This window comes from Lipophrys pholis, assembly GCF_963383615.2.
Source record: "Lipophrys pholis genome assembly, chromosome: 8".
Lineage (NCBI taxonomy): Eukaryota > Metazoa > Chordata > Actinopteri > Blenniiformes > Blenniidae > Lipophrys > Lipophrys pholis.
This window is the reverse complement of record NC_137630.1, coordinates 1915215-1940086: the sequence shown is the minus strand read 5'-3', so window position 1 is coordinate 1940086 and position 24872 is coordinate 1915215. Positions and strand designations below refer to the sequence as shown.

The window sequence follows — 24872 nt, the reverse complement described above, 5'->3', positions numbered from 1 at the left end:
GTTACGTCTAGTGAGATATGTCCTCGGTTCTACATAGACAAGTCTATGTACGTGTGATTGTCACGTGATTTCCGAGAAATGGTGCGGTATTTTTTTTTTTTTAAAACTATTTATTAACAAAAAACAAAATACAAAGAGGGAAAATAGTTAGTATAGTACAATAAGAATTACAGTATACAATATAACAGGAAGGAAGAGAATTGAATTGAATTCCATGAAAGAATGTGAAAGTAGAGTCTCTCGTGTCCCTGAAGTCTCCGCCTTTTCTACTCGGAGCGACAGAAAAACCTCTTTTTTTTCCTAATTCTGGAGATTAAAACCTGGAACAAACAGCGGGTTCAAGGTGAGGACGTTAGTAAAACTCTCATGTAGCTCTCGTTAAACCTGGCTGATCTTTACTTTTTTCATGTTGATATCCTGAATCTGAAGGGCAGAAAAGGTCCAAACTGCTGGACTCAAGATTCGACATATGAAAGTGTTAATACTTAATGTTTGGTTTATAATCTGCTCTCTGCAATGTAAATAGAATGTGACAGCTGGGTAATCATAATGACGTAACGTAATGAAACTACTCACACAATTACCAAACATACCCAGGATATGTGTTTCCGGGATTAACTGAACCAGACATTGTGTACAATACAATACAAGTGAAAAACACTTCAAACGACCTGCTATCAGTAACACAATCTTTAACAGATTGAAAACATTAAGGCTTTCAACAGGATAAATAGTGCAGAAAATCTATTAAAACAAAGGCAATTTATCTCACAACACTGCCTAAATCAGATAATGTCAAGTAACAAAGGACACTTTCAAAGTCAAATGCAGGTGACTTTTAAATAAACTTATCATAAGTTACTAAATCCAAAATACCTGAGAACACTGCTTAGCAAACTCTGCTGTGCATTGTTAAAGAAAAAAACAACGTAGTGCTTACCTTTCTTATAATTTACAACAGAAATATAATGGGGTCCCCCGGCGAGCTCAGCTGGTAGAGCATGAGACTCACAATCTCAAGGTAGAGGGTTCATGTCCCACGCCGGGCGCCACCTTCCTGTAGGCTCTCCACCTGCAGGAAGGTTCTTAATGGTGCGATGTGATCTGGGTGACGGTGCTCAGACTGAAACCCCCACGACCCAGAAACGGATAAGAGGGAGGAGATGAATGAATATAATGGGTGTGTTGCTTCGCATGTAAAATAAAATAGCCCAGGAGATGGAGGTACGTAAGCAGGAGGTAGAGGTGCGTAAGCAGGAGATGGAGGTCCGTAAGCAGGAGATGGAGGTAGAAGCCATGCATCTGAGGGTAAAGGCACTGGAAATAGAGCGGGGAGTGGTTTATTCTGCAGTCCATCATCCCCTCATGGTCCACCCCACCAGAGTCCCCACCAAGGCTTTGACATGAGTCAGCACATTGCCTTGGTTCCTCCATTTCGTCAATCTGAGGTGGATTCATATTTCAGTGCTTTTCAACGCTTCGCTTCTGCGTTAGTGTCCTCCAGAGTTTTGGTCCTGACTGCTGCAGTGTAAACTTGTGGGTAAAGTGCAGGAGGTCTGTGCTAGTCTGTCCATGGAGCAGAGTCTGGATTACAGCACTTTTAAGGAAGCTGTGCTGCAGGCCTGTGAACTAGTTCCTGAGGCTTACAGGCAAAGTTTTCGAAGAAGAGAGAGACATGACCACCAGACCAATGTGGAGTTTGTTTGACAAACGGTGTCAAGCATGTAATGTTAGAACTGTGGAGGAAATGCGTGAGTGAATCCTGCTTGAGGAATTCAAAATGTTTACCTGAACACACCGTCGTGTATCTGAATGAACAAAAAGTGGTTTCTGTGACGGAAGCAGCCGTCCTCGCTGAGGAGTCCATCCTGACTCAGCAAAGTGTTTTTTCTGCTCCGTCGTCTCGCAGTCCAAGTTTTGCATCTGAGCGGAGAAATGGTTCACCGAAACTCACGGGTAAAAAAGTTTCCACAGCTGCCAGTGACAACCGAGTGTTTCTACTGCCGTGAGCCGGGTCACTTTATTGCCACTTGTCCAGCTCTGAAAAGAAAAGAAGGTTTGTGTAAATCTAATAAACCGCCTGCAGGTGTGTGTCTGATTAAAACCACGTCTTCGTCTGCAGTGAGTCCTGAGCCTCCGGTGAGTCCTGAGCCTCCGGTGCGTCCTGCGCCTCCGGTGCGTAAAGTGGCTGAAGTTGATGCCCGTTTCAAACCGGTGGCCACGCAGGGCTTTGTTTCCGTGTCTGCTGGAAAAAGAAAAGGTTCCGGTAACGATACTGCTGCTTACCATTCTGTGATGTTGAGTGGCGTCCTGCCGCCATCTCGTGAGACTTGTTGTGGTTGTGATGTGTTGGTGTGGGACATCGGGAGCTCCACTGCATCAGCTGTATTTACAGTCACCGCTGGTCACAGGTCAGGTGAAAGTAGTTGTGTGTCCGCGGTGGCCAGTCAGTGGTGCTGCATTCATTCTAGGTAATGATTCAGCTGGAGGAAACCTTTTTCCTCATCCAGTGGTTGTCTCCGTTTTGTCTGCTGACCGCTCTGCTGACCCCTCTGCTGACCGCTCTGCACCAACTCTGTTCCCAGTGTGCGCCGTTGCACGCACAGGCTCGTAAACTCTGTGATATTGTTGATCTGTCTGAGTCATTCATGTCACACCTGGATGAGTGATAAATCTTTGGTTGTGGAGGACGTTTCTCTGTTTCCTGGTGATGAAGAGTTGAACCTGAATGTGACTCGTCAAATGTTGATTTCTGCTCAGAAAAAGGATTCAGCTCTCACTCTGTGTTGCTTCTGTATCAGCTGACGACGGCACGTCACCACTTTTCTTTTTAGAAAATGTGGTGTTGATGAGGAAGTGGAGTCCTGGTTCTGACCAGTTACACGCTGTGTATCAGATAGTTCTGCCAAAAGTGTATCGCCTACAGGTGCTTAGTCTCGCACACGATTGTTTAGCAGGCCGTCTTGGTGTAAAAAACCTTACCACCGTGTGTTGAGCAGTTTCTTTTGGCCTGGATTGAAAACAGACGTGGCCAATCACTGCTGATCTTCTCACACACGTCAGCTCGCTGGAGAACCCAACCAACCCGTTCCACCGGCACCTTTGCACCCGATTCCTGTGGTTGGGGAACCATTTGAAAGATGATGCTTGACTGTGTGGGGCCGCTGCCAAAAACTAAATCTGGGCTTCAGTGTATCCTGACCGCCATGTGTGTTGCTCCTCGTTACCTACAGGCGATCCCCTTACGCACGCTAAGAGTTAAACCTGTTGTTAAGGCGCTGATCCAGGTGTTTTCTACATTTGGGTGACTAAAATAAATCCAAACTGACCAAGGCACAAACTTTATGTCTCGACTGTTTGCTCAGGTGGTTAAGGAGTTAAATATTAAACATCAGAAATGGAGTCCTTACCACCCGGAGTCTCAAGGGGCATTGGAAAGGTTCCATCAGACACTGAAGTCCATGATGTGAACATTGAGCTTGGAGACTAAGAAAGACCCGGATGAGGCTCTGCCTTCGTTAATGTTTGCGGTACGTGAAACTCCCCAAGAATCTTCAGGTTTCAGTCCGTGTGATCTAGTGTTTGGGCCCACTGTGTCTTCTGAAGGAAAGATGGTTGTCGGAGTCTCCTCAGCTTGAGCATAATGTGCTGGACTATGTCGGTACCTTTCATGAGCGTCTCCACCATGCTTTTCGTCTGGCTCAGGGAATTCTCTCGCAGGCTCAGTCTGACATGAAGCGACACAAAAAATCTGTACCGAGGGTGTTCAAACCAGGTGATCAAGTTCTGTTGTTGTTGCCGTTGCTTGGATCCAGTCCACAGTGTTGATTTACAGGTCTGAGCTGGAGCGTAAAATAAGTGACTCTGATTATGTGATTAAAGCTCCTGATGGTAAAAGAAGAACTGGTGTGAGTCATGTTAACATGCTAAAGCGTTACTTTGGTAGGGTTGACTCCCTTGTGCTTCTGAGGACCCTGTTGTTGTGACGTGTGAAGCTCCTCCACCGTATGTGTGTGATGATGGCCTGGAGGAAAAACGTGGTTTAATGCTGGTTGTTCGTTTACGAAACTCCGAGGTGCTGAATGATTTGGAATCATTTTTGTCACATTTATCGGAGTCTGACAGGGAAGAGATTATTCCGTTAATTGAGGACAATTTACACCTGTTTTCAGATTATCCCCGTCAAACGTCTGTCTTGGTACCGAGATACCAATACAGTACCGGTATACCGAACATCCCTATGCAGGAGCTGAGTGATGCATTCAGGGGCATCACGTAATTCCGCCCTCCGACACGTTAACGAGCTTTGGGGCTCATACAGTAGCGAGGTTTAAAGCTAAACATGATTAAAATATGACTGATAGTCATTAGACAGCTGGAAGTTTCAGCAGTGCAGCTCCAACATACTTCGTCCTGGACCGTTGGGACAGCACAACCAAATTTCTTCGGCCAGAAGGAGCTGGAAGAAGAAAATGATGTCATTTTATTCAGCAGGACCCCACGGTGTTGAACTTTCTTCTTGTTCTTATGGAGGATGAATCGGCCTTTATGGAGCACAAAGGTGAAGCAAACAGACAAAAAACACAAACGGAGAATGTAAAACCAGAACAAAACTTCCTCTTCAAACATGAGCAAAGAGAAAACATGAGAACAGAGCAAAGTCCCAAACTTCAAACAGAAGTATTATTCAGTTTATAACAAATACCTTACATTTAACATTTTATTTTCTTATGTCATGAGTTCAAATTAAGACACCAGAGTCTCAGTTTCACTCTGAATGAGCTTTTATAATGAAGAAAACACGGAGCTGTGTGTGTGTGTGTGTGTGTGTGTGTGTGTGTGTGTGTGTGTGTGTGTGTGTGTGTGTGTGTGTGTGTGTGTGTGTGTGTGTGTGTGTGTGTGTGTGTGTGTGTGTGTGTGTGTGTGTGTGTGTGTGTGTGTGTGTGTGTGTGTGTGTTCTTGTAGACTTCATCCAGAAAGTGAAAGCTATGAAGGTTACTGTACACTGGTACATCATGTCAGCGGTCTATCATAGAAGCTCTGAGGTGGAGTGCAGAATATCTCAGTTTGTCAGAAATATTCAGGACGTTTGGATGTGAGTCACGTGTTTCTGACTTGTTGTTTTGAGGTTTTTTTCTCTGCTCCAGTCAAAATGTCTCCTTGTGCTTTGTTGCAGAGTTCTGGATGTTTAAACTGTCCTCCTCCAAACCTCAGTGAGATGACGGCTTCACGACAAGAAAACCCTCAACCAGCCTGAGAAAATGGCTCCCAGGAGAACGCCTCCAACAACCATGGTCTTGATGGTAAAAGGCTTTATTCCCTTCAGGGATGTTTGTGTGTCTCTCTTTGTGTTTTGGACTCAGTTTATTGAAGAGAATTAGAAATTTGACTGAAGATCTGTGAAGGCCTGCTGAAGTCTGCCTCTGTGGACTTATGATGATATGAGGACATAAAGACATAAGGAACTTTATTTGTCATTGTGATAAAACATTGAAACTTCGTTGGTGACAGCCAGTCGGTAGCAGCGATATTGACTGAAAAAGAAATGAAATACTACAAATGTAGAATAACTAGAATAAATAAGAAGTAAGGTGCCTAGTAGGAAGACGAGGTGCATAAAAACAGCAGCTAGTATTATTTACAATGTAAAGTGAAGGCAGTTTTAGATTAGAGTGGAATGTTCTGTCTCGGTCTGTGGTTGAGGCAGGGGAGTGGGGGGCGGGGGTGGAGGAGGGGAGGGGTGATGGAGGCTACGGCTCTGGGGGAAAAGCTGCTCCTCAGTCTGCTGCTCTGTATTTTGATGCTGTGGAATCGCTTCCCTGATGGGAGCGGGGCAAACAGGTGGTGTCCGGGGTGAGTCCTGTCAGTGTAAGGGTCCGTGTCTGTCTTTGTGTGTCGTCAAGTCCGCGTCTCGCACTCTGTGTTCACTTCCTGTTTTGTTGTGAAGCCTCCGTCTGTCTGCGTCTCTGCCTCTTGTCCTTCCTGTGGGACTTCCCTCTCCTCATGTATTTAAACCTGCTCCTTCATGTCTCCTCCTTGCTTGCTTCATGACCCCAGCCTTTCCTCGTGTGATTCTTCACGTTTTGGATTTTCCCGTGTCCCAACCTCTGCCTGGATCTGGACTCGCTTTGTGAACGCTGATGGTAAACCTGTTGACCATGATCTTTCAATGAAAACCTGCAAACGCCAGTCTTGTGTTGGAGTCTGTTTCTGGGTTGTCCTCGGACCCTGGCAGTGAGGGGAGATCCTGGTGGCTCTCTTCTGCAGGCGTCCAGCATAAACAGCATCCAGGTCAGGAAGCTCAGCTCCGATGATCCTCTGGGCTGTCTTCACTACCTGAGCCCAGCAGCTGGAGTACCACACAGTGATGCCCTGGCAGAGGACGCTCTCCACAGTGCTCCTTCACCAGGAGCTGAGGGGAGAGACCAGCCTGCTTCAGCTTCCTGAGGAAGAAGAGCCTTTGCTGTGGCCTCTTCAGCAGGTGGAGGTGTTGACGGTCCAAGAAGAGGTCCCTGGTGATGTGGAGTCCCAGGAATTTGATGTTGTCCACCGCCTCCACCCTCTCACCGTTTATGTGCAGTGGACAGGGGGTGGTCTTCCTGGTCCTCCTGAAGTCCACAATGACCTCCTTGGTTTTGGTGGTGTTCAGAAGCAGGTTGTTCTCTGGACACCACCCAGTCAGGTGCTGGACCTCCTCTCTGTAGTGAGCCTCCTCGTTGTCCCTGATGAGTCCTACTATAGTGGTGTCATCAGTAAACTTCACTAGTGTTTGAGGGGTGGATGGTGGAGCAGTCCTGAGTAAAGAGGGTGAACGGGGCTGGACTGAGCACATAGCCCTGTGGCACACCAGTGTCCAGGATGATGGTGGAGGACGTGTGTCTTCCTAACCTGGCGTTCTGTGGCCTGCAGGTAAAAAGTCCATAATCCATGTGGAGCGTCCCAGATCCCAGAGTTTGTGGAGCAGTTTATGGGGATTATTGTGTTGGAGGCAGAGCTGAAGTCTATAAAGAGCATCTGGGAGTATGTGTTAGGTTGTTCCAGGTGAGTCAGGGTCGAGTGGAGAGCAGCAGAGACGGCATCCTCTGTAGAGCTGCATCCTCTGTAGAGCTGTTCCTCTGTGGAGCTGCATCCTCTGTGGAGCTGCATCCTCTGTAGAGCTGTTCCTCTGTAGAGCTGCATCCTCTGTAGAGCTACACCCTCTGTAGAGCTGTTCCTCTGTAGAGCTGCATCCTCTGTAGAGCTGTTCCTCTGTAGAGCTGTTCCTCTGTAGAGCTGCATCCTCTGTAAAGCAGTTCCTCTGTAGAGCTGCATCCTCTGTAGAGCTGTTCCTCTGTAGAGCTGCATCCTCTGTAGAGCTACACCCTCTGTAGAGCTGTTCCTCTGTAGAGCTGCATCCTCTGTGGAGCTGCATCCTCTGTAGAGCTGTTCCTCTGTAGAGCTGCATCCTCTGTAGAGCTGTTCCTCTGTAGAGCTGTTCCTCTGTAGAGCTGCATCCTCTGTAGAGCTGTTCCTCTGTAGAGCTGTTCCTCTGTAGAGCTGCATCCTCTGTAGAGCTGCATCCTCTGTAGAGCAGGTCCTCTGTAGAGCTGCATCCTCTGTAGAGCTGCATCCTCTGTAGAGCTGTTCCTCTGTAGAGCTGTTCCTCTGTAGAGCAGTTCCTCTGTAGAGCTACACCCTCTGTAGAGCAGTTCCTCTGTAGAGCTGCATCCTCTGTAGAGCTGTTCCTCTGTAGAGCTGTTCCTCTGTAGAGCTGTTCCTCTGTAGAGCTGCATCCTCTGTAGAGCAGTTCCTCTGTAGAGCTACACCCTCTGTAGAGCTGTTCCTCTGTAGAGCTGCATCCTCTGTAGAGCAGTTCCTCTGTAGAGCTGCATCCTCTGTAGAGCTGCATCCTCTGTAGAGCTGTTCCTCTGTAGAGCTGTTCCTCTGTAGAGCTGTTCCTCTGTAGAGCAGTTCCTCTGTAGAGCTACACCCTCTGTAGAGCAGTTCCTCTGTAGAGCTGCATCCTCTGTAGAGCTGTTCCTCTGTAGAGCTGTTCCTCTGTAGAGCTGCATCCTCTGTAGAGCAGTTCCTCTGTAGAGCTACACCCTCTGTAGAGCTGTTCCTCTGTAGAGCTGCATCCTCTGTAGAGCTGCATCCTCTGTAGAGCTGTTCCTCTGTAGAGCTGTTCCTCTGTAGAGCTGCATCCTCTGTAGAGCAGTTCCTCTGTAGAGCTACACCCTCTGTAGAGCTGTTCCTCTGTAGAGCTGTTCCTCTGTAGAGCTGTTCCTCTGTAGAGCTGCATCCTCTGTAGAGCAGTTCCTCTGTAGAGCTACACCCTCTGTAGAGCTGTTCCTCTGTAGAGCTACACCCTCTGTAGAGCTGTTCCTCTGTAGAGCTGCATCCTCTGTAGAGCTACACCCTCTGTAGAGCTACACCCTCTGTAGAGCTGCATCCTCTGTAGAGCAGTTCCTCTGTAGAGCAGTTCCTCTGCTCTGTCCAGGTCTGCAGGGATGATGTCTCTGATGTGGGACAGGATGATCCTCTCAAAGCGCTTCATGACGACCAGGGTCAGGGCGACATATGAGGGTGTGACCTGAATGGAAAACATGTTCTTCCTGTTCCAGCTTCAGATTCTTTCCAGTTGACAGAACTAGTGTTCATGTGTTGGTTCTGTCAGATTGTGGAGTTTCTTCCTGAATATGTGGCAGAATAAAGTCAGTCTGCAAAAATAAACCTTTAACATGGAGCCGTCCATTATCTTCATTACCTGTTCAGTATTTGATGTGTGTTGCTGAAGCTCTTCTAGACTTGTTTTTATCTGTCTATCTATCTATCTATCTATCTGTCTGTCTGTCTGTCTGTCTGTCTGTCTGTCTGTCTGTCTGTCTGTCTGTCTGTCTGTCTGTCTGTCTGTCTGTCTGTCTGTCTATCTATCTATCTATCTATCTATCTATCTATCTATCTATCTATCTATCTATCTATCTATCTATCTATCTATCTATCTATCTATCTATCTATCTATAGTCTAGCAGTGTGGCAGAGAGGTGAGGCAGCACAGCTGATGTCAATCAGGTGTGCTGCCTCACCTCTCTGCCACATAAAGGAGGAGACACACAGGGTGACGGGGGGAGTCCACACACACACACACACACACACACACACACACACACACACACACACACACACACACACACACACACACACACACTGGAGGAGAGCCTGAAGAGCAGCAGTGTTTCGTGGCGTTCCCTGTCTACTCTGGGTGTGGACCCAAGGGAGACGAGGATGTTTGCCACATGCAGGTCAAAGGTCACACTGAGGTTAAGACGACTGTTAGCAGGTTGCTACGATACGACTGTAATTGCGACTGTTTGGACTTTGGTCCTGAAGATCTGAGGCGTGACACAAAGTCTTTACCCTCCAGAGGTTCACATTAAAATATAAAGTGTTTATTGTTCTGCTTCGATCCATTACAGCAGTAAGTTAATTAATAAAACAAATCAAAGAGACGTGGCTCCCCCCAGCACCTCCCGCTGGGGTCCCGCCCCGGCCCGGGGTGAGTGCGGCTGGAGTGCGGGGGGCGCGCTCCCTCGGGCGTGGCGCTTGTGGGGGGGCTGGGGTGCGGTGCTCCTTCTCCACTTGCTGTTGGATTGGTGGAGGTTGGGATACCGCGGTGGCCGGGAGGGGGCCCGGCCGGCGGCCTGAGGGTGCGAGAGTCATCACTCCCCCCCCCCCGTTCCGTGTGTGTGTGTGTGTGTGTGTGTGTGTGTGTGTGTGTGCGGGGTGGGTCATGGGTTGGGTTTCCCAATCAAGACCCGGGGGGAGGGGTTATGGGGCGGGTGGGATATGAGGCTCCTGGGGGTGTAGAGTTGACTGTTCTCCGACCGGGGCCTGCGCCGGACTTCGCTTTCCTGGGTCTGGGGGCGGGGCTGGTCCGGGGCGCGGCGGCAGGGGCCGTCTCTGCCTTGCCGGGTTGGGGGGGGGCGGTGGGTGGGCCTGTTCCCGGGGGTGCGGTGGGACTCGCCGCCGGGGTTGGGGGGGCTCTCGGCCCGCTTGGCCCGGGGGCCCTGCTCCGGCCTTTTCTCGGTTTGGCGGCTTGGGTCGGGGCCTGGGGCCCTGTGCCCTTTGTCCTTCTCTTGTGGGCCCCTCTTGCCTGGGGGGGATTCCTCTCTGCATTCTCCGTCGGGTGCTTTTTGGGCGGGGGCGGGGCTCTCTGGGGTGGTTCGCTGGGGTCTCCCCGGGCCTGGGGGGCTTCTGTCTGCCGGGGTGGCGGTGTCCGGGCGCGGTGGCCTCGGACCCCGGGGTGTCACCACGGGTCCCCCCACAACAGTTCCGGCCACACCCAGTGGACAAGCCACACGCACTCACACACACATACACGCACACACACACACTTTCACTCCTCACGAAAGGTGCTTCTGAAGTTGCTTGTTCTCTGTCATCATTTGCTCAAACTTTAAAAATCATGTTCCTCTTTTGTTGTTGCCTCTTTGTTATTTCATGTTCCTGCTTCACGTTACTGTCTAGATAGAGCTGCTCAGGCTGGTTAATCTAGAAAATCATGTTACTGTAGATAGAGCTGCTCAGGCTGGTTAATCTAGAAAATCATCTTACTGTCTAGATAGAGCTGCTCAGGCTGGTTAATCTAGAAAATCATCTTACTGTCTAGATAGAGCTGCTCAGGCTGGTTAATCTAGAAAATCATCTTACTGTCTAGATAGAGCTGCTCAGGCTGGTTAATCTAGAAAATCATCTTACTGTCTAGATAGAGCTGCTCAGGCTGGTTCAATCTAATAACAGTTGGAAAGTATTTGGATGAGTGTGATTATTGCAAATAATATATGTAGCACAACAAGGACATTGTATGTTATCCCCTTCCCCCCTCCCCCCTCCCCCCTCACCCCTCACCCCTCCCCCCTCGACTTTCTTCTCTCTCTTCTCTTCTCTCTCTCTTTGAGCGTTCCCCCCCGGTCGTGTACGGCAGCCATGCCAACTTCTGACGGAGAAGGCAACAGGAGGAGACTCCAGGTCTCTCCCTGTTGCAAGACCAAAATCTGTTCTGACTCCGAAGGCTCTCAATCACATCATATTGTTGGCCCAAGCTGCCGAACAGGACAAGGGAGAAGAAAAAAATAAATAAATAAAAAATAAATAAAAAATAAATAAATAAATAAAACAAATCAATATTTTACAAATAAAAACACTTGTTTGGATTTCAGTCGTAAAGTTTCTCATTACTTGATGAAAATCAAGGTAAGTAGTTGTTCTCTCTTATCAGGAGGTGATAAGCTGAGCTGTCAGGATATTAACTGATCCAGCCATTAAAATACACTGAACAAAAATATAAACACAATTCTTCATGAGCTGAACTAAAACTAAGGTTTTTTCTAAGCACACAGATTTATTTCTGTCAAATATGGTTCCTCAGTGTGTCTCAGTGTGTGTTAGTGAGCCGAGACACTCCCTGTGTCTCAGGTGGAGCAGATCAACATGTGAGTGAGACATCAGGACTGTTGTTAGGAGAGTCCAGGCTGCTCACACACTTCAGTCCTGGTGAGCTGCTCCTGGTACGCCATGAGAAACACGTCTAACATCTTCAGGTCTTTGCTTTTCATGGAGATGGATGCTTCAGGAACTGGAACTGAAATTACTAACTTGTTACTGAGTAATGTAGTGGGATTACAGTTTGTGATCCCTGGTCCGTCCTCCAGGATGTCTCCTCCCTACTCTCCCCCTCTCCAGATCTTCGTCTTTTCTTTTCCATCTTCCTTCTCCATCACCGTCCTGCTCACAAGGTGACCTCCGATGAGAGTTTTCATCTGTTGTGTTTTTCCACCTGCTGCTCGTCTCTGTTACTGAAGTGTTCCATTTCTCTGGACAGGTGATTGTGATGAATATCTTCAGTGGAGATTCCCTCACATGCCATCCAGCCGAGTACCAGGTGAACCATGAGTGTTGTCCCATGTGTCAGGCAGGTAAGAACAGACTGAGGCCACTCCTGTTTGGCAGCTGAACATTGACATTGTTGTGACAGCAGAGCAGGTTATAACAGACACATTTTGATGTTTGTGTTGAACAGGAAGTCGAGTGAAAACGGACTGCACAGAGTTTAGGAGCACTTCCTGTCTGCCCTGTGTGGAGGGAACTTTCACAGAAAAGCCCAACGGCTTGAAGAGGTGTTTGTCCTGTACCACCTGCGATCCCGGTAACTTTCTGTCATTATTACATTAATTAGTCTGTGAGCAGATCGTCAACATGAGACCAAAGCAACACATGAATCAAGATCCTGAACCAAGATGGAGGAGAGTGGAGACTTCACTCCATGTTTCAGCCTTTCAGTCGTGATAAAGATGCAGTATGTCATCAGCAGCTGATGTGAAAAGAAGACGAGCGGTACAATACTTTAAACTTCTCTAGAAATGTGGTTAACCGACTTTCACCAGGACAGCGATGGGTTTCATTTGGGTTTTTAACATCTGCTGTGGCGACAGATGGTCCAGGTCACCAGTTAACAGGGAAACCAGTTCATCCGAAACACCGGTGGTCTTGGTGGGTGTCCATCTGCTCGTAGCGGGTCGCTCCGTCCAGCTCCTGAATCCTCTGGTCGCCACCAGACAAAGAAACGTCAGCTTCTCATCGCTGCTCCACTGGTTGATCTCTGAGCGTCGCTCTATCTGTGAGCGTTCTGGGTGTAATTGGGTTTTAAAATAGCGGGTTAACTCGTATGAACTGGTCGTTCTCCTGACTCCTCTGTGTCCTCATGCTCCGACCAATCAGTGGCCTGACGTCACACTGTCAGCTCCCCTCAGCTCTCTTGGAATCTCGGTGGACAAGGTACCATGAAAGTACCTGGTATCAGGTACTAACACGTAGTGGAAAAGCCTAAAAACTGAGGCAAGGTGAGGGACGTACAGAAAGACCCCAATTGAGTTCCAGGTTGGCTAAATCCTCCTAATGTCATCACCAGTAGAAGTAAATCATCTAATCAACACATCCTCATGAAAGTTCAACTGTTCTGTGCAGAGTCGTGTCTCACTATCCTATAACTCTAATGGCCAGGAGGTACTGCGTTTCCTCAGAGTCTCTGAATGTGTTGGTTTGTTGTCCAGGCCGGAGGAAGCTCGTGGTTCCTTGGTTAGCGGTTAGCATCTGTGCTAAGTGGCTGTGCTATTGGGTGGAGGCTGGCAGAAGAAGCAGGACAGTTGTGGTTCCTGCAGTGGTTCTCGGTCCAGTGGTTCTGTCCTGCAGTGCCGGCCAGAGGAAGCTGGTCACTGGACCTGTACAGTCAGACTCAAGGTGCTGACGGTGGTCCTCCAGCAGGAGCGTCTGTGCGCCCCCTGTAGGAGCGGTGGGGATCCTGCCCTGCAAGGCGGCGTGGACCCACTGTAAACCTTTCCACAATGAGTTTTGATGAATTCATAAAAATAGTAATAAACCCCTGTGAAAAGTTTGGATTGTTCTGTTTGTGTGCCGTCTGTGTAACCTCCACTTGTGTTGACAGGTTCTGGTTTGGCAGTAAAGACGTCGTGCACAGTGACATCAGACGCAGTCTGTGAACCGCTGGAAGGATTTCTGTGTATCGACTCTACAACTAACGGCTGTGCAGCAACAAAGAGGCACAGGAGCTGTGAGCCGGGTCAATACATCCAGCAGGAAGGTTGGTGTTGGCGCCTCATGTATCCCTGGTATTCTCTGTGCTGGGTCAGGAAGTGAAAAGAATTTAATCTTTATTAGTACTAGTGATGAAGGCAAACATGCTTCATTGACTGGATTTTAGGTTTCGGTCAGATGTGTGTGCAACATCAAGTTGGAGTCAGTAAATCTTGTGAAACCTTCCGTAGATTCATACAGGATTGCTTCACATCTGGACTGCTTTCTAAACCCACCGGGCTTCCTGACCTCGGTTCTGTCTGAACCATGACCCAACAGAGCAGACTGATAATCCACCCCACCGTGAAAACAGTGACGGAGGTGTTGAAAGTCTAGAAAGTAGTGCAGAAGAAGCTCGGACGTTGTTGTTTAAGACCCATTCTGAAGCCTCAATCATCCAAATGGAACCAGGTGGAGGAAGTAGGTGGATGCAGGCTGTGGTCTGGTGCTGCAGGCCAGAGAGGTGGAGGTCTAACAGCAGGAGCTCTGCAGGCTACAGACACACCATGGATACGCCTGGTTCTTCACACTGCTGCACCCAGTCAGTGGAGCTCAGGGTCACTGATCACTGTGTTCTGCAGGAACAGCCTTCACAGACACCCGCTGCTCCAACTGCAGTGACGGAACCTTCTCCAATGGATCCGGCACAACATGTCAGCAGCATACAAAGTGAGTGAAGCTTCTCCATTCTGGCAGCAGCAGGGACGTTCCTCTCATGTTTCACTCTGTCCATCCAGATGTGAGGAGCTGGACCTGCAGCAGATAACAGCTGGAACCACTTCAGCTGATGCTCAGTGTGGAACCCAGAGCAGTCCTGGGACAAGGAACCGTGCGGTTCCATTGTTGATTGGATCAGTTTTAATAGTTGTAATAGTTGGAATAGTTGGAATAGTTGTAATTATTAAACGAGAACCTAAAGGTAAGCTTTGGATATTGTGGAAATGTTATTCTGTAGATGATGAAATAATATTTTCATTAATTATCTGTTTTTAAATTAGGTTCCTTACAACAGCCACAACCAATAAATCCAGACGGAACCTCGGAGGTACGTTTGTTTCTCTCATTTATGAACTCAGTTTGAGCATTTAGTTTGACACGATAGCTCTACACCAGGGTCTCCACCCTGGTCCTCCAGTGTCCCTGTCCTGCAGGTGGAGCTCCTCCCAGTTTAACACACCTGATTCCTCATTGGGCTTTTTCACAGCCTTGGTGATGACATCATCATTAGATTCAGGTATGCTGAAGCAGGGAGGAACTAGAACCTGGTGGACCGGGGTCCTCCAGGACCGGGGTCCTCCAGGACCGGGGTCCTCCAGGACCGGGGTTGGACACCCCTGTTCTACACTATGTCACTTTAAGGAAATTAATAATGTTACGTATCTGTGTTGTTTATTTTACTGTGTGTTTGTAGTAAAAGTAAAACTTTGAGATTTTCTTTAATGAAAAGTTATTGATGATGATGATGATGATGATGATGATGATGATGATGATGGTTTTTCTTGGACCTTCATGCAGCTTCATCCCGTTGAGATAACTTCCACGGTACCTAATCTTAGAGCCTGTGTTTCATCAGTGTCTCATCAGAGCAGAAAGTGAATTTGTCTTGACGTTCCTGTCATGGCGGTTCTACTGAGATACTGAAAAATACTGCTGGAGATGTTCTAAGTTCAATGTGTGACTGTTTGACAAAACCCCAAAGTATAATGGATCAATGATCAGAAAATGACTCCATAACAAAATACCATATAAATATAGTGTAACTACAGTGAAATGGTTAGAATCAGAATTCCTTTATTGTCATTGTTCCTCGGAGGAACAACAAAATAAACACAGCAGCTCTCATAAACCTGCAAACAACAAAGTGCAAAGATAATTAGTGCAAAGATAATTAGTGCAAAGATAATTAGTGCAAATGAAACAACCAAAATCTGTAAAACTGCAAAAATAAAATAGAAAAGTTCAGACATGAAAACTTTAACAAACTGTACGGTCCCCAGAGAGGAGGGACAAACTGTACGGTCCCCAGAGAGGGGGGACAAACTGTACGGTCCCCAGAGAGGAGGGACAAACTGTACGGTCCCCAGAGAGGGGGGACAAACTGTACGGTCCCCGGGGGGGACAAACTGTACGGTCCCCAGAGAGGAGGGACAAACTGTACGGTCCCCGGGGGGAGGGACAAACTGTATGGTCCCCAGAGAGGAGGGACAAACTGTACGGTCCCCGGGGGGAGGGACAAACTGTACGGTCCCCGGGGGGAGGGACAAACTGTATGGTCCCTGGGGGGAGGGGGACACACTGTACAGTCCCCAGAGAGGAGGGACAAACTGTACGGTCCCCGGGGGGGAGGGACAAACTGTATGGTCCCCGGGGGGAGGGGGACACACTGTACAGTCCCCAGAGAGGAGGGACAAACTGTATGGTCCCCGGGGGGAGGGACAAACTGTACGGCCCCCGGGGGGACAAACTGTATGGTCCCCGGGGGGGGGGGGGGGACACACTGTACAGTCCCCAGAGAGGAGGGACAAACTGTACGGTCCCGGGGGAGGAGGGACTAACTGTACAGTGCCGGGGGAGGAGGGACAAACTGTACGGTCCCCGGGGGGGGGGGGGGACAAACTGTATGGTCCCCAGAGAGGAGGGACAAACTGTACGGTCCCCGGGGGGAGGGACAAACTGTACGGTCCCCAGAGAGGAGGGACAAACTGTACGGTCCCCAGAGAGGGGGGACAAACTGTATGGTCCCTGGGGGGGAGGGACAAACTGTACGGTCCCCGGGGGGAGGGACAAACTGTATGGTCCCCAGAGAGGAGGGACAAACTGTACGGTCCCCGGGGGGGAGGGACAAACTGTACGGTCCCCAGAGAGGAGGGACAACCTGTACGGTCCCCCGGGGGGAGGGGGACAAAACAGCAGCTCAGGGTTTGTTGGTGTTTTGAGGCGTTTGTTTCAGGAAATGCTTGTTTTTTATATGAAGTTTTCTGTGCAGGTTGAAGTCCTGGAACCAAAATGTGTTAAAATAAACCTTTGAATTCCACAATAGACGTGTAACATGAAAATGGATGATGAAGAAACTGCAGCAGTCCTGAACTCTGTTTATGTCTCGGATTCAACAACCAAGCAGCTTCTGTTCACAAGCATTTCCTGAAATCTCACGACTGTTTGAGCAGAAGTTTCCTCATCAACGCCTGTGAGATCTCGCCTCCCACTGGGTGTGTCCCTCCGACAGCCTCAGGGGGGGACCACAAGCTGCCGTCTTTGGTCCAGCAGTGAGCAGTCAGTGAGCAGTCAGTGAGCAGTCAGTGAGCAGTCAGTGAGCAGTCAGTGAGCAGTCAGTGAGACCTGAGACGCTCCAGGAAGCAGGAATTGTCCAGAGCTGCAGTCAGAACAGCTTTTCTGTGACAAACTGATGATCCCAGTCTTTGTGATTTCATTGAACAGGACCCACCAGCTCCAGAGGAGACGCAGCCTCTGTCACACAGCAGGTAACCTCCGTCCCTCCGTCCCTCCGTCCCTCCTCAGGTCCCCACGGTGTCTCACACGCTTCACGTCCTCAAACTGTTGCACTTTTTACACATTTCAGCTTTTTGACCTGTTCAAGTGTTTTATGCACTTTTATCTTTCCCACATTTCTGCATCAGTTTCATCACTTTAGACGTTCAGGAGCTTCTGATCACATCCCAGAGCTGCAGGATGTCAGTGCTCTGGAGTTCACTGCATTATAGAGCCACTACAGAGCAGCTGTTGAGTCATTATAGAGTCACTGCAGAGGAGCTGTAGAGTCATTAAGGAGTCATTACAGAGCAGCAGTAGAGCCGTTATAGAGTCACTGCAGAGTAGCTGTAGAGTCGTTAAGGAGTCATTACAGAGCAGCAGTAGAGCCGTTATAGAGTCACTGCAGAGGAGCTGTAGAGTGGTTGTAGAGTCGCTGTAGAGTCCTTATAGAGTCAATACGAAGAGGCTGGAGATTTGTTATAGAATCACTACAGAGGGGCTGTCGAGTGGTTATAGAGTCACTACAGAAGAGCTATAGAGTCACTACAGAGGAGCTGTAGAGTCGTTATAGAGTCACTACAGAGCAGCTGTAGAGTGGTTATAGAGTCACCACAGAGGGGCTGTAGAGTTGATATAGAGTCACTACAGAGGTGCTGTAGAGTTGATATAGAGTCACTACAGAGGGGCTGTAGAGTTGATATCGAGTCACTACAGAGGAGCTGTAGAGTCGTTATAGAGTCAATACAGACCAGCTGTAGAGTAGTTATAGAGTCACTACAGAGGTGCTGTAGAGTCGTTATAGAGTCACTATGAAGAGGCTGGAGAGTTGATATAGAGTCACTACAGAGAGGCTGTAGAGTTGTTATAGAGTCACTACAGAGGTGCTGTAGAGTCGTTATAGAGTCACTATGAAGAGGCTGGAGAGTTGATATAGAGTCACTACAGAGAGGCTGTAGAGTTGTTATGGAGTCACTACAGAGGGGCTGTAGAGTCGTTATAGAGTCACTATGAAGAGGCTGGAGAGTTGTTATAGAGTCACCACAGAGGGGCTGTAGAGTTGATATAGAGTCACTACAGAGGGGCTGTAGAGTCGTTATAGAGTCACTATGAAGAGGCTGGAGAGTTGTTATAGAGTCACCACAGAGGGGCTGTAGAGTTGATATAGAGTCACCACAGAGGGGCTGTAGAGTTGACATAGAGTCACTACAGATGGGCGGTAGAGTTGTTATAGAGTCACCACAGAGGGGCTGTAGAGTTGATATAGAGTCACCACAGAGGGGCTGTAGAGTTGATATAGAGTCACCACAGAGGGGCTGTAGAGTTGATATAGAGTCACTACAGAGGGGCTGTAGAGTTGATATAGAGTCACCACAGAGGGGCTGTAGAGTTGATATAGAGTCACCACAGAGGGGCTGTAGAGTTACTGGTTCATACAAAGCCAACAGGAATTGGGAGAGGATCTGTTTGCAGCAGATCTTCTTTGCTCAAAGGAGAAATCCCTGCTCATATTTTCACTCCTTTCACTTTGACATAATTTTTTCTTTGTTTTTATTTTTCCTTTATTTAGCCAGAAGAACCACATTGAGATTAATAATCTCTTTCAGCTGTTGAAGTAATCCTGTGTGAGCATGTATCCAGCCAACAGCTTTAGTGTTGAAGTCAGAACGTTCTGTCTCATAATGTCCAACGAGGTTTCACTGGAGCGTTTCAAACCATGGTGTTCTCTGTCTGTAACGACGATCTCTGATTTGGTGCAGAGGAAACGGCAGAACAGAGCTGAAGACTGAAAACCCCAAAGCTGTTGGTTCTCCAGAAGCAGAGCTGAAGCTCTTCAATGAGACAGAGAGTGACTCTGGACGCTCGTCACCCAATAGAGGAGGGGTGGGACTGACCCACACAGAGCCGACATCCCTTCACACTGCTCAATACTCATTACCAGTTCAGCAGGTAACTAGTTACTCTCCCTATGAGTGATATAGTGGTGTTCCTGTGAGGGTCTCTGCTGTTCAGGGATCCAGAGGAGGAGGAGCGAACGAGCGAACAGCTCAGAGAAAAGTTACGACCCGCAGGCTGACCAATACTTTAGACACTTCAGAGCATTAACAACTCATCACCAAAGTCTTTGTACCAACCAATAACGCAGTAGTGTTGGTCGTTCTGAATGTAATGACAATAACATAACGATATTTTACCATCAGGATTTTAAAAAAGTGTTGCATATTTGTCACGAGCAAATTGCTCAAAACCTGCAAACAAGCTTTTATTTTGAAGAAATGCAGTTTTATTTGTAAATGAACACATTATGAGCTACAGTTGTTGTTAGTTACGGAAGAGTATTAAAGCTGAAGCCTGTTCTGAAGCATCCTCCCACCACATCATCACTTCATTCATCCGCCTGCAATGCAGTTTGTAGAAGCTTCTCCTGTGCTGACATGTGGATGGACAGACGTTTCCACTTTGGAATTAAGACAATAATAGTACTAAAGAATAAATAATAAAGAAATCTTCACTTTGATTTTGGACTTTTTTCTGAAGCGCCTGAGGCTTTATTATTTTTTTTTTTTAACCTCCACATTTTTTCTTCTGCAATGGCCCTAATACTCTTCCCTATGTAATACTGATCCATTTTTGAGTAAATATTATAGCGGCTCGAATCTCATCACACTTTTGGTAAATTATTAGATTTTTGTCTTTATTCCATTGAAAAAGACCAACATTGTTACTTTACTGGTCTGAAGTTCTTGCTTTTTACATGTTATCACACGTTTCTTTATAATTCAGTACCTTTTACCCTACATGGTACATTTCACTACTTTTATTTTAGCACTAATCGTCCTAATTACTGTGGATTAGCACTAATATTTGTGTGAGGAGGAGCTTGTGAAGGAGGATCTGCTGAGGTCTGCGCTTCTCTGGCTCTTCAGGTTTTCATTGTGGAATCAAAGAAACAGGATGTTCTTAGGACATTTATTCGTGTTTTTGACCCTGTAAATAAAACTGTTCTTGTTTTCCAAATCCTGAGATGAATGCTTGTCGCCTCTACATTGTGTTTGTTGGTTCATTGTACCAGTTTATTCATCAGTTACTAGAATAATGTCTGATCAGTTACTTGATATCAACAAGCATTTCAGATATTTGTAAGAATTATTATTGACAGGAATTTCAAAAATGTTTATATCTCACACTTTATGTTTTGTTAAGTATTTTATTGTGAAATTCCAAAGGAAGTCTGGCCTGAATGAACTGTCTGAGGATTGAAACTCAAGCTGCAGAGCTGAGTGGAGAATCAGACTCTTGCTATGCAGATGATACGCCGTGATATGTCAAAGAAAATCCATCAAATAGATCAACACAGAGACTGAAACGAATATTAATGATTGTATTTCTGGGAACTTTGATTTTCTGGCCTGTGCAGCTCTGGTTCAGCATATTTAAAACTGTTTCTTAGAATCTTGATTGATTCTGGTCTCATTGTAGAAAAACACAGAAACCAGGGAACATATCTTGTTTTGTCTTTGATGTAAAATTGCCTGAATTCAACATGTGTTTAGTTTATTATTCACATTCACTTCATTTAATCAAAATATATTTCAGCAGTACTTGATCATAATCTATCAGAAAGCAGCAGGAAAACATTGACATCATTCCAGTTTTAACTTCATAGTTTGTTTAGTGAAAACGTTCTTTTCAAGACGATTCATGGTTAAAAAGTTTAAATACCAAAAACAGAAAAGTGTGACATGCAACATGACGCTTCCATCCTCACAGTCAGGACACAAACTAGTGTGTACCCCGCCCAGACGAGGGTCACCAGGACCCCCCTGGAGCCAGACCCAGGGTTAGTGTTCACCAGGACCCCCCTGGAGCCAGACCCAGGGTTGGTGTTCACCAGGACCCCCCTGGAACCACACCCAGGGTTGGTGTTCACCAGGACCCCCCCCGGAGCCAGACCCAGGGTTGGTGTTCACCAGGACCCCCCCTGGAACCACACCCAGGGTTGGTGTTCACCAGGACCCCCCTGGAACCACACCCAGGGTTGGTGTTCACCAGGACCCCCCTTGGAGCCAGGTCCAGGGTTGGTGTTCACCAGGACCCCCCTGGAGCCAGACCCAGGGTTAGTGTTCACCAGGACCCCCCTGGAGCCACACCCAGGGTTGGTGTTCACCAGGACCCCCCTTGGAGCCAGACCCAGGGTTGGTGTTCACCAGGACCCCCCCTGGAGCCAGATCCAGGGTTGGTGTTCACCAGGACTTGGTGAACACCAACCCTGGGTCGGTGTTCACCAGGACTTGGTACCAGAGCTCCTCAGGTCTCAAGGTGATGATTGACCTTGTCGTTTCACTTGACCTGAGACTGTATGTTCTGGACACTCAGATGAAGAGAGGTGGCGGGAAAGACTGCAGGAAGACCCGGAAGACCCAAACACATAGTGAAGTTTTTCTGGGAAAGGCGAGCAGAGTACTCTGTCCACTTTCCTGAAAATGTCTCTTATGTACCAGAGGAGGTTGGGGACATGGAGTCTGAGTGGATCCTGTTCAAGACCTCCTGCTGTGGCCAGAAGCTAGTTTGGTGCCTGTCATGGTGGAAATCCAAGGATATGCTGGTGGACACCAGAGGTCCAGGAAACTGTCAAAGTGAAGAAGGCCTTTAGGGCCTGGGGGACTCGGGACTCTGGACTCAGCAGGCTAAACGGGCCACAGCTGTACCGGTTGTGGAAGCAGAATCTGTGGTTCAGAAGTTCAGAGAGACCATGGAGAGGGACTTTCTGTTGGTCTCAAGCAGGTTCTGGGTCACCGTCCGGCGGCTCAGGAGGGGTCGGAGGAGTATTTTCAAGCTGTGCTCAGCAGGAGTGGACATCCTCTGACCTCGAATGAGGACATCCTTCAGAGGTGGAAGGAAGACTTTGAGAATCTCCTGAACTAAAGCCTCGTTTCCACAGTGCCCCTTGGTACCGGTGCCGGTCGGGTGGGGTCGGCTATCCGTAACCAGACTCATATCAGTGCCGCGTTTCCATTACACGGGGTTCGGTTTGAAATGTAGGCGGGGTTATGAACGGTGTCGTAATCATGCAGGATGTGACGCCATAACGGGAGGACATTTTCAAAAAAGTTTCCTGATTGCTGCAGAAGAACTGATTGGAAATGGCTGCTTGCTGGGAGAACAGGTCGTCACGGACCAATGAGCAGACGGCAGTGTTGAAGCTCCTCCCCCTCATATCCGGCACATTGTGCCTGGTACCCCAAGTGGAGGGGTAGCGAGAAATGGTTACCAATGGTACCGGTTGGTAACGGTTCTGAGTCAGTGGAAACGCACAACAACCGGTTCCGACCTGACCCGTACCGGCACCAAGGGGCACTGTGGAAACGGGGCTTTACATGCCTCCCTTACAGGAAAGAGGCCCTGAAGCTTCTGGGCTGTCCTGGTCCATTTCCCTGGTGGAGGTCACCAGGGTAGTCACAAAACTCCTTGTTGGCAGGTGCAGTGCTAGTTTTCCTCCACACAGAGTCATTAGTCCATAAGGTTCAGTGTTGGTTCCTCTGACCAGACCTCCGTCCTCCATGTTTGCTGAGTCTCCAACATGGCTGCGGTCAACCTGCAGACGAGACGTCTGGTTTTGTTTGAACAAAGTCTTTCTTCTTGTGTGATTTGTGAAGGGCTAGTTGAGGACTGATAGTTGTCCAGAGGACTGATAGTTGTCTAGAGCAGTGATTCTCAACCGGGGTTCCGTGGACCCCTAGTGGTCCGTGGTGTAATTGCTAGAGGTCCGTAAAATTCAAACATCTCTTAAAAAAAGATCCTATGACAGGAGTCCTCAGTAGGCGGCCCGCCGGAGCTTCCTGTCTGGCCGGCGCCGGCCCATTAGCTGCACATCAATGTGAAATAAAGTGGAATTTGAACTCTGACTGGACTGAACAGGTTAGTTTGATGTTACCGACCCAGACTAGATCTGCAGCAGACCAGAGCGGTCAGCAGAGTGGATCAGAACTTCAACTCTCTGCATGCAGCAGCTTTAATACCAACGAGCCTCCAAAGGCCCACAGCCTCAAAACAGAAAACATCAGGTGATACAAGCCCTCTGGGTCTACGCTCTGGGTCTACGCTCTGGGTCTACGCTCTGTCAGCATTGGTACAAGAGAGCAGCAGCAGCAGCATCGCTGCTTTCACCTTCTCTATCTCTACATGCTCTCTCTGTACCTTCCATCCATCCATTTTCTCCCTCTTATCAGTTCCCGGGTGGTGGGGGTGTCAGTCTGAGCACCGTCACCCAGATCACATTGACCAATTAAGAACCTTCCTGCAGGTGGAGAGCCCACAGGAAGGTGGAGAGCCAACAGGAAGGTGGAGAGCCCACAGGAAGGTGGAGAGCCCACAGGAAGGTGGAGAGCCCACAGGAAGGTGGAGAGCCCACAGGAAGGTGGAGAGCCCACAGGAAGGTGGAGAGCCAACAGGAAGGTGGTGCCCGTCTCTCTCTACCTTTATCTGATTATTCACGTTACATTTTAAACCCTGTCCCTCTGTTGTCTGGATCAGCTCATCGGTAACATCCCCCCTGCGGTTTGCGTGCTGCCTAATTGTGGGAGGAGTCAAAGGGAGGGCCTACCTTGATTGTGATTGGCTGGTTGGAGCAACACACTTTTTAAAACCTGAAACAAGCCAGGGACAGAGAGGACAGACTGTCTTCACTTCTGGGACGTCAGTCCAGGGATGAGGATGATTAGTACTGCTGGAGAACCTTTAGGAAGTGAAGTTTACATAATATGACCTTTTAAATAGATATTTAAGTTTTTAAATTACATTTGCTTTTTGGAAAACGTCACAAAGTTGAATTTTGAGAATCTCTCATCTCATATGATCGACTGAGGTTCTGCTTGGCCTCTTAATGCTTATTTCACTAGTGTGAACATAATATTCAAGTTACTCTAGCTGAAGTCAATAATATATATATTATTTCTTTTCTTTTTTATTGGTTTGTTATTGCTGGTGTGGTGTGGTGTGTTAACTTGTTTTCATCTTCTGTTGTTTTTGAAACATGTCTTGTGTATAGTGTGCTTTAATGTAATTGTGATTGTGGTGATTGTACTATATCTGAAAATGATAAATAAAATATGTTTTTAAAAAAGGGGCTGTTTGAATTGACTTAAAGTATTTGATGTTTTGGAAGTTGGCGTACAGGCTCCTGCTGTTAATCTGGAGTATTGATAAAGTGTTCTCTGTATTAATGTTGGTGTTGAATTGATCTTGAGTTTAATAATTACAATCTTAATTAATGTGACAAACAAACATTGTTGTGGGGATGAATGTCATCGTCTATGTTGTGTGAAAGGTGTTCAGTATTTAGAACCGTTACAGCTGTAAGTCATAGTGCTCGACCATACCGAGAAGAGAATGATTGAGTCCAGAGTGTGTTAGTATCTCCTGTAGCCATGAAGAGTGTGTTAGTATCTCCTGTAGCCATCCAGAGTGTGTTAGTATCTCCTGTAGCCATCCAGAGTGTGTTCGTATCTCCTGTAGCCATGAAGAGTGTGTTAGTATCTCCTGTAGCCATGAACAGTGTGTTAGTATCTCCTGTAGCCATCCAGAGTGTGTTCGTATCTCCTGTAGCCATGAAGAGTGTGTTAGTATCTCCTGTAGCCACCCAGAGTGTGTTAGTATCTCCTGTAGCCATCCAGAGTGTGTTAGTATCTCCTGTAGCCATGAAGAGTGTGTTAGTATCTCCTGCAGCCATGAAGAGTGTGTTAGTATCTCCTGTA

At 47.7% G+C, this 24872-nt stretch overlaps 1 protein-coding gene across 1 annotated transcript; it reads left to right on the top strand.

The window, feature by feature from the left end:
- Nucleotides 1–209: 209 nt before the first annotated feature.
- Nucleotides 210–23739, top strand: LOC308113813 (tumor necrosis factor receptor superfamily member 14-like). Its single transcript, XM_080470297.1, has 11 exons — nt 210–343; nt 5177–5303; nt 11861–11954; nt 12059–12184; nt 13481–13636; nt 14211–14298; nt 14367–14548; nt 14628–14674; nt 17068–17111; nt 18879–19068; nt 23423–23739. Exons 2-11 carry the CDS (start codon nt 5262–5264, stop codon nt 23603–23605), a joined length of 1152 nt encoding a protein of 383 aa, XP_080326423.1. The 5' UTR covers nt 210–343; nt 5177–5261; the 3' UTR covers nt 23606–23739.
- Nucleotides 23740–24872: the final 1133 nt, after the last annotated feature.

Coding starts and splice junctions, on each gene's coding strand:
- LOC308113813 (XM_080470297.1), top strand. CDS start 5,262: ATGGCTCCCAGGAGAACGCCTCCAACAACCATGGTCTTGATG. Junction 17,112..18,878: donor CAGCCTCTGTCACACAGCAG/GTAACCTCCGTC, acceptor GATTTGGTGCAG/AGGAAACGGCAGAACAGAGC. Junction 19,069..23,422: donor ACTCATTACCAGTTCAGCAG/GTAACTAGTTAC, acceptor ACCTTCCTGCAG/GTGGAGAGCCCACAGGAAGG.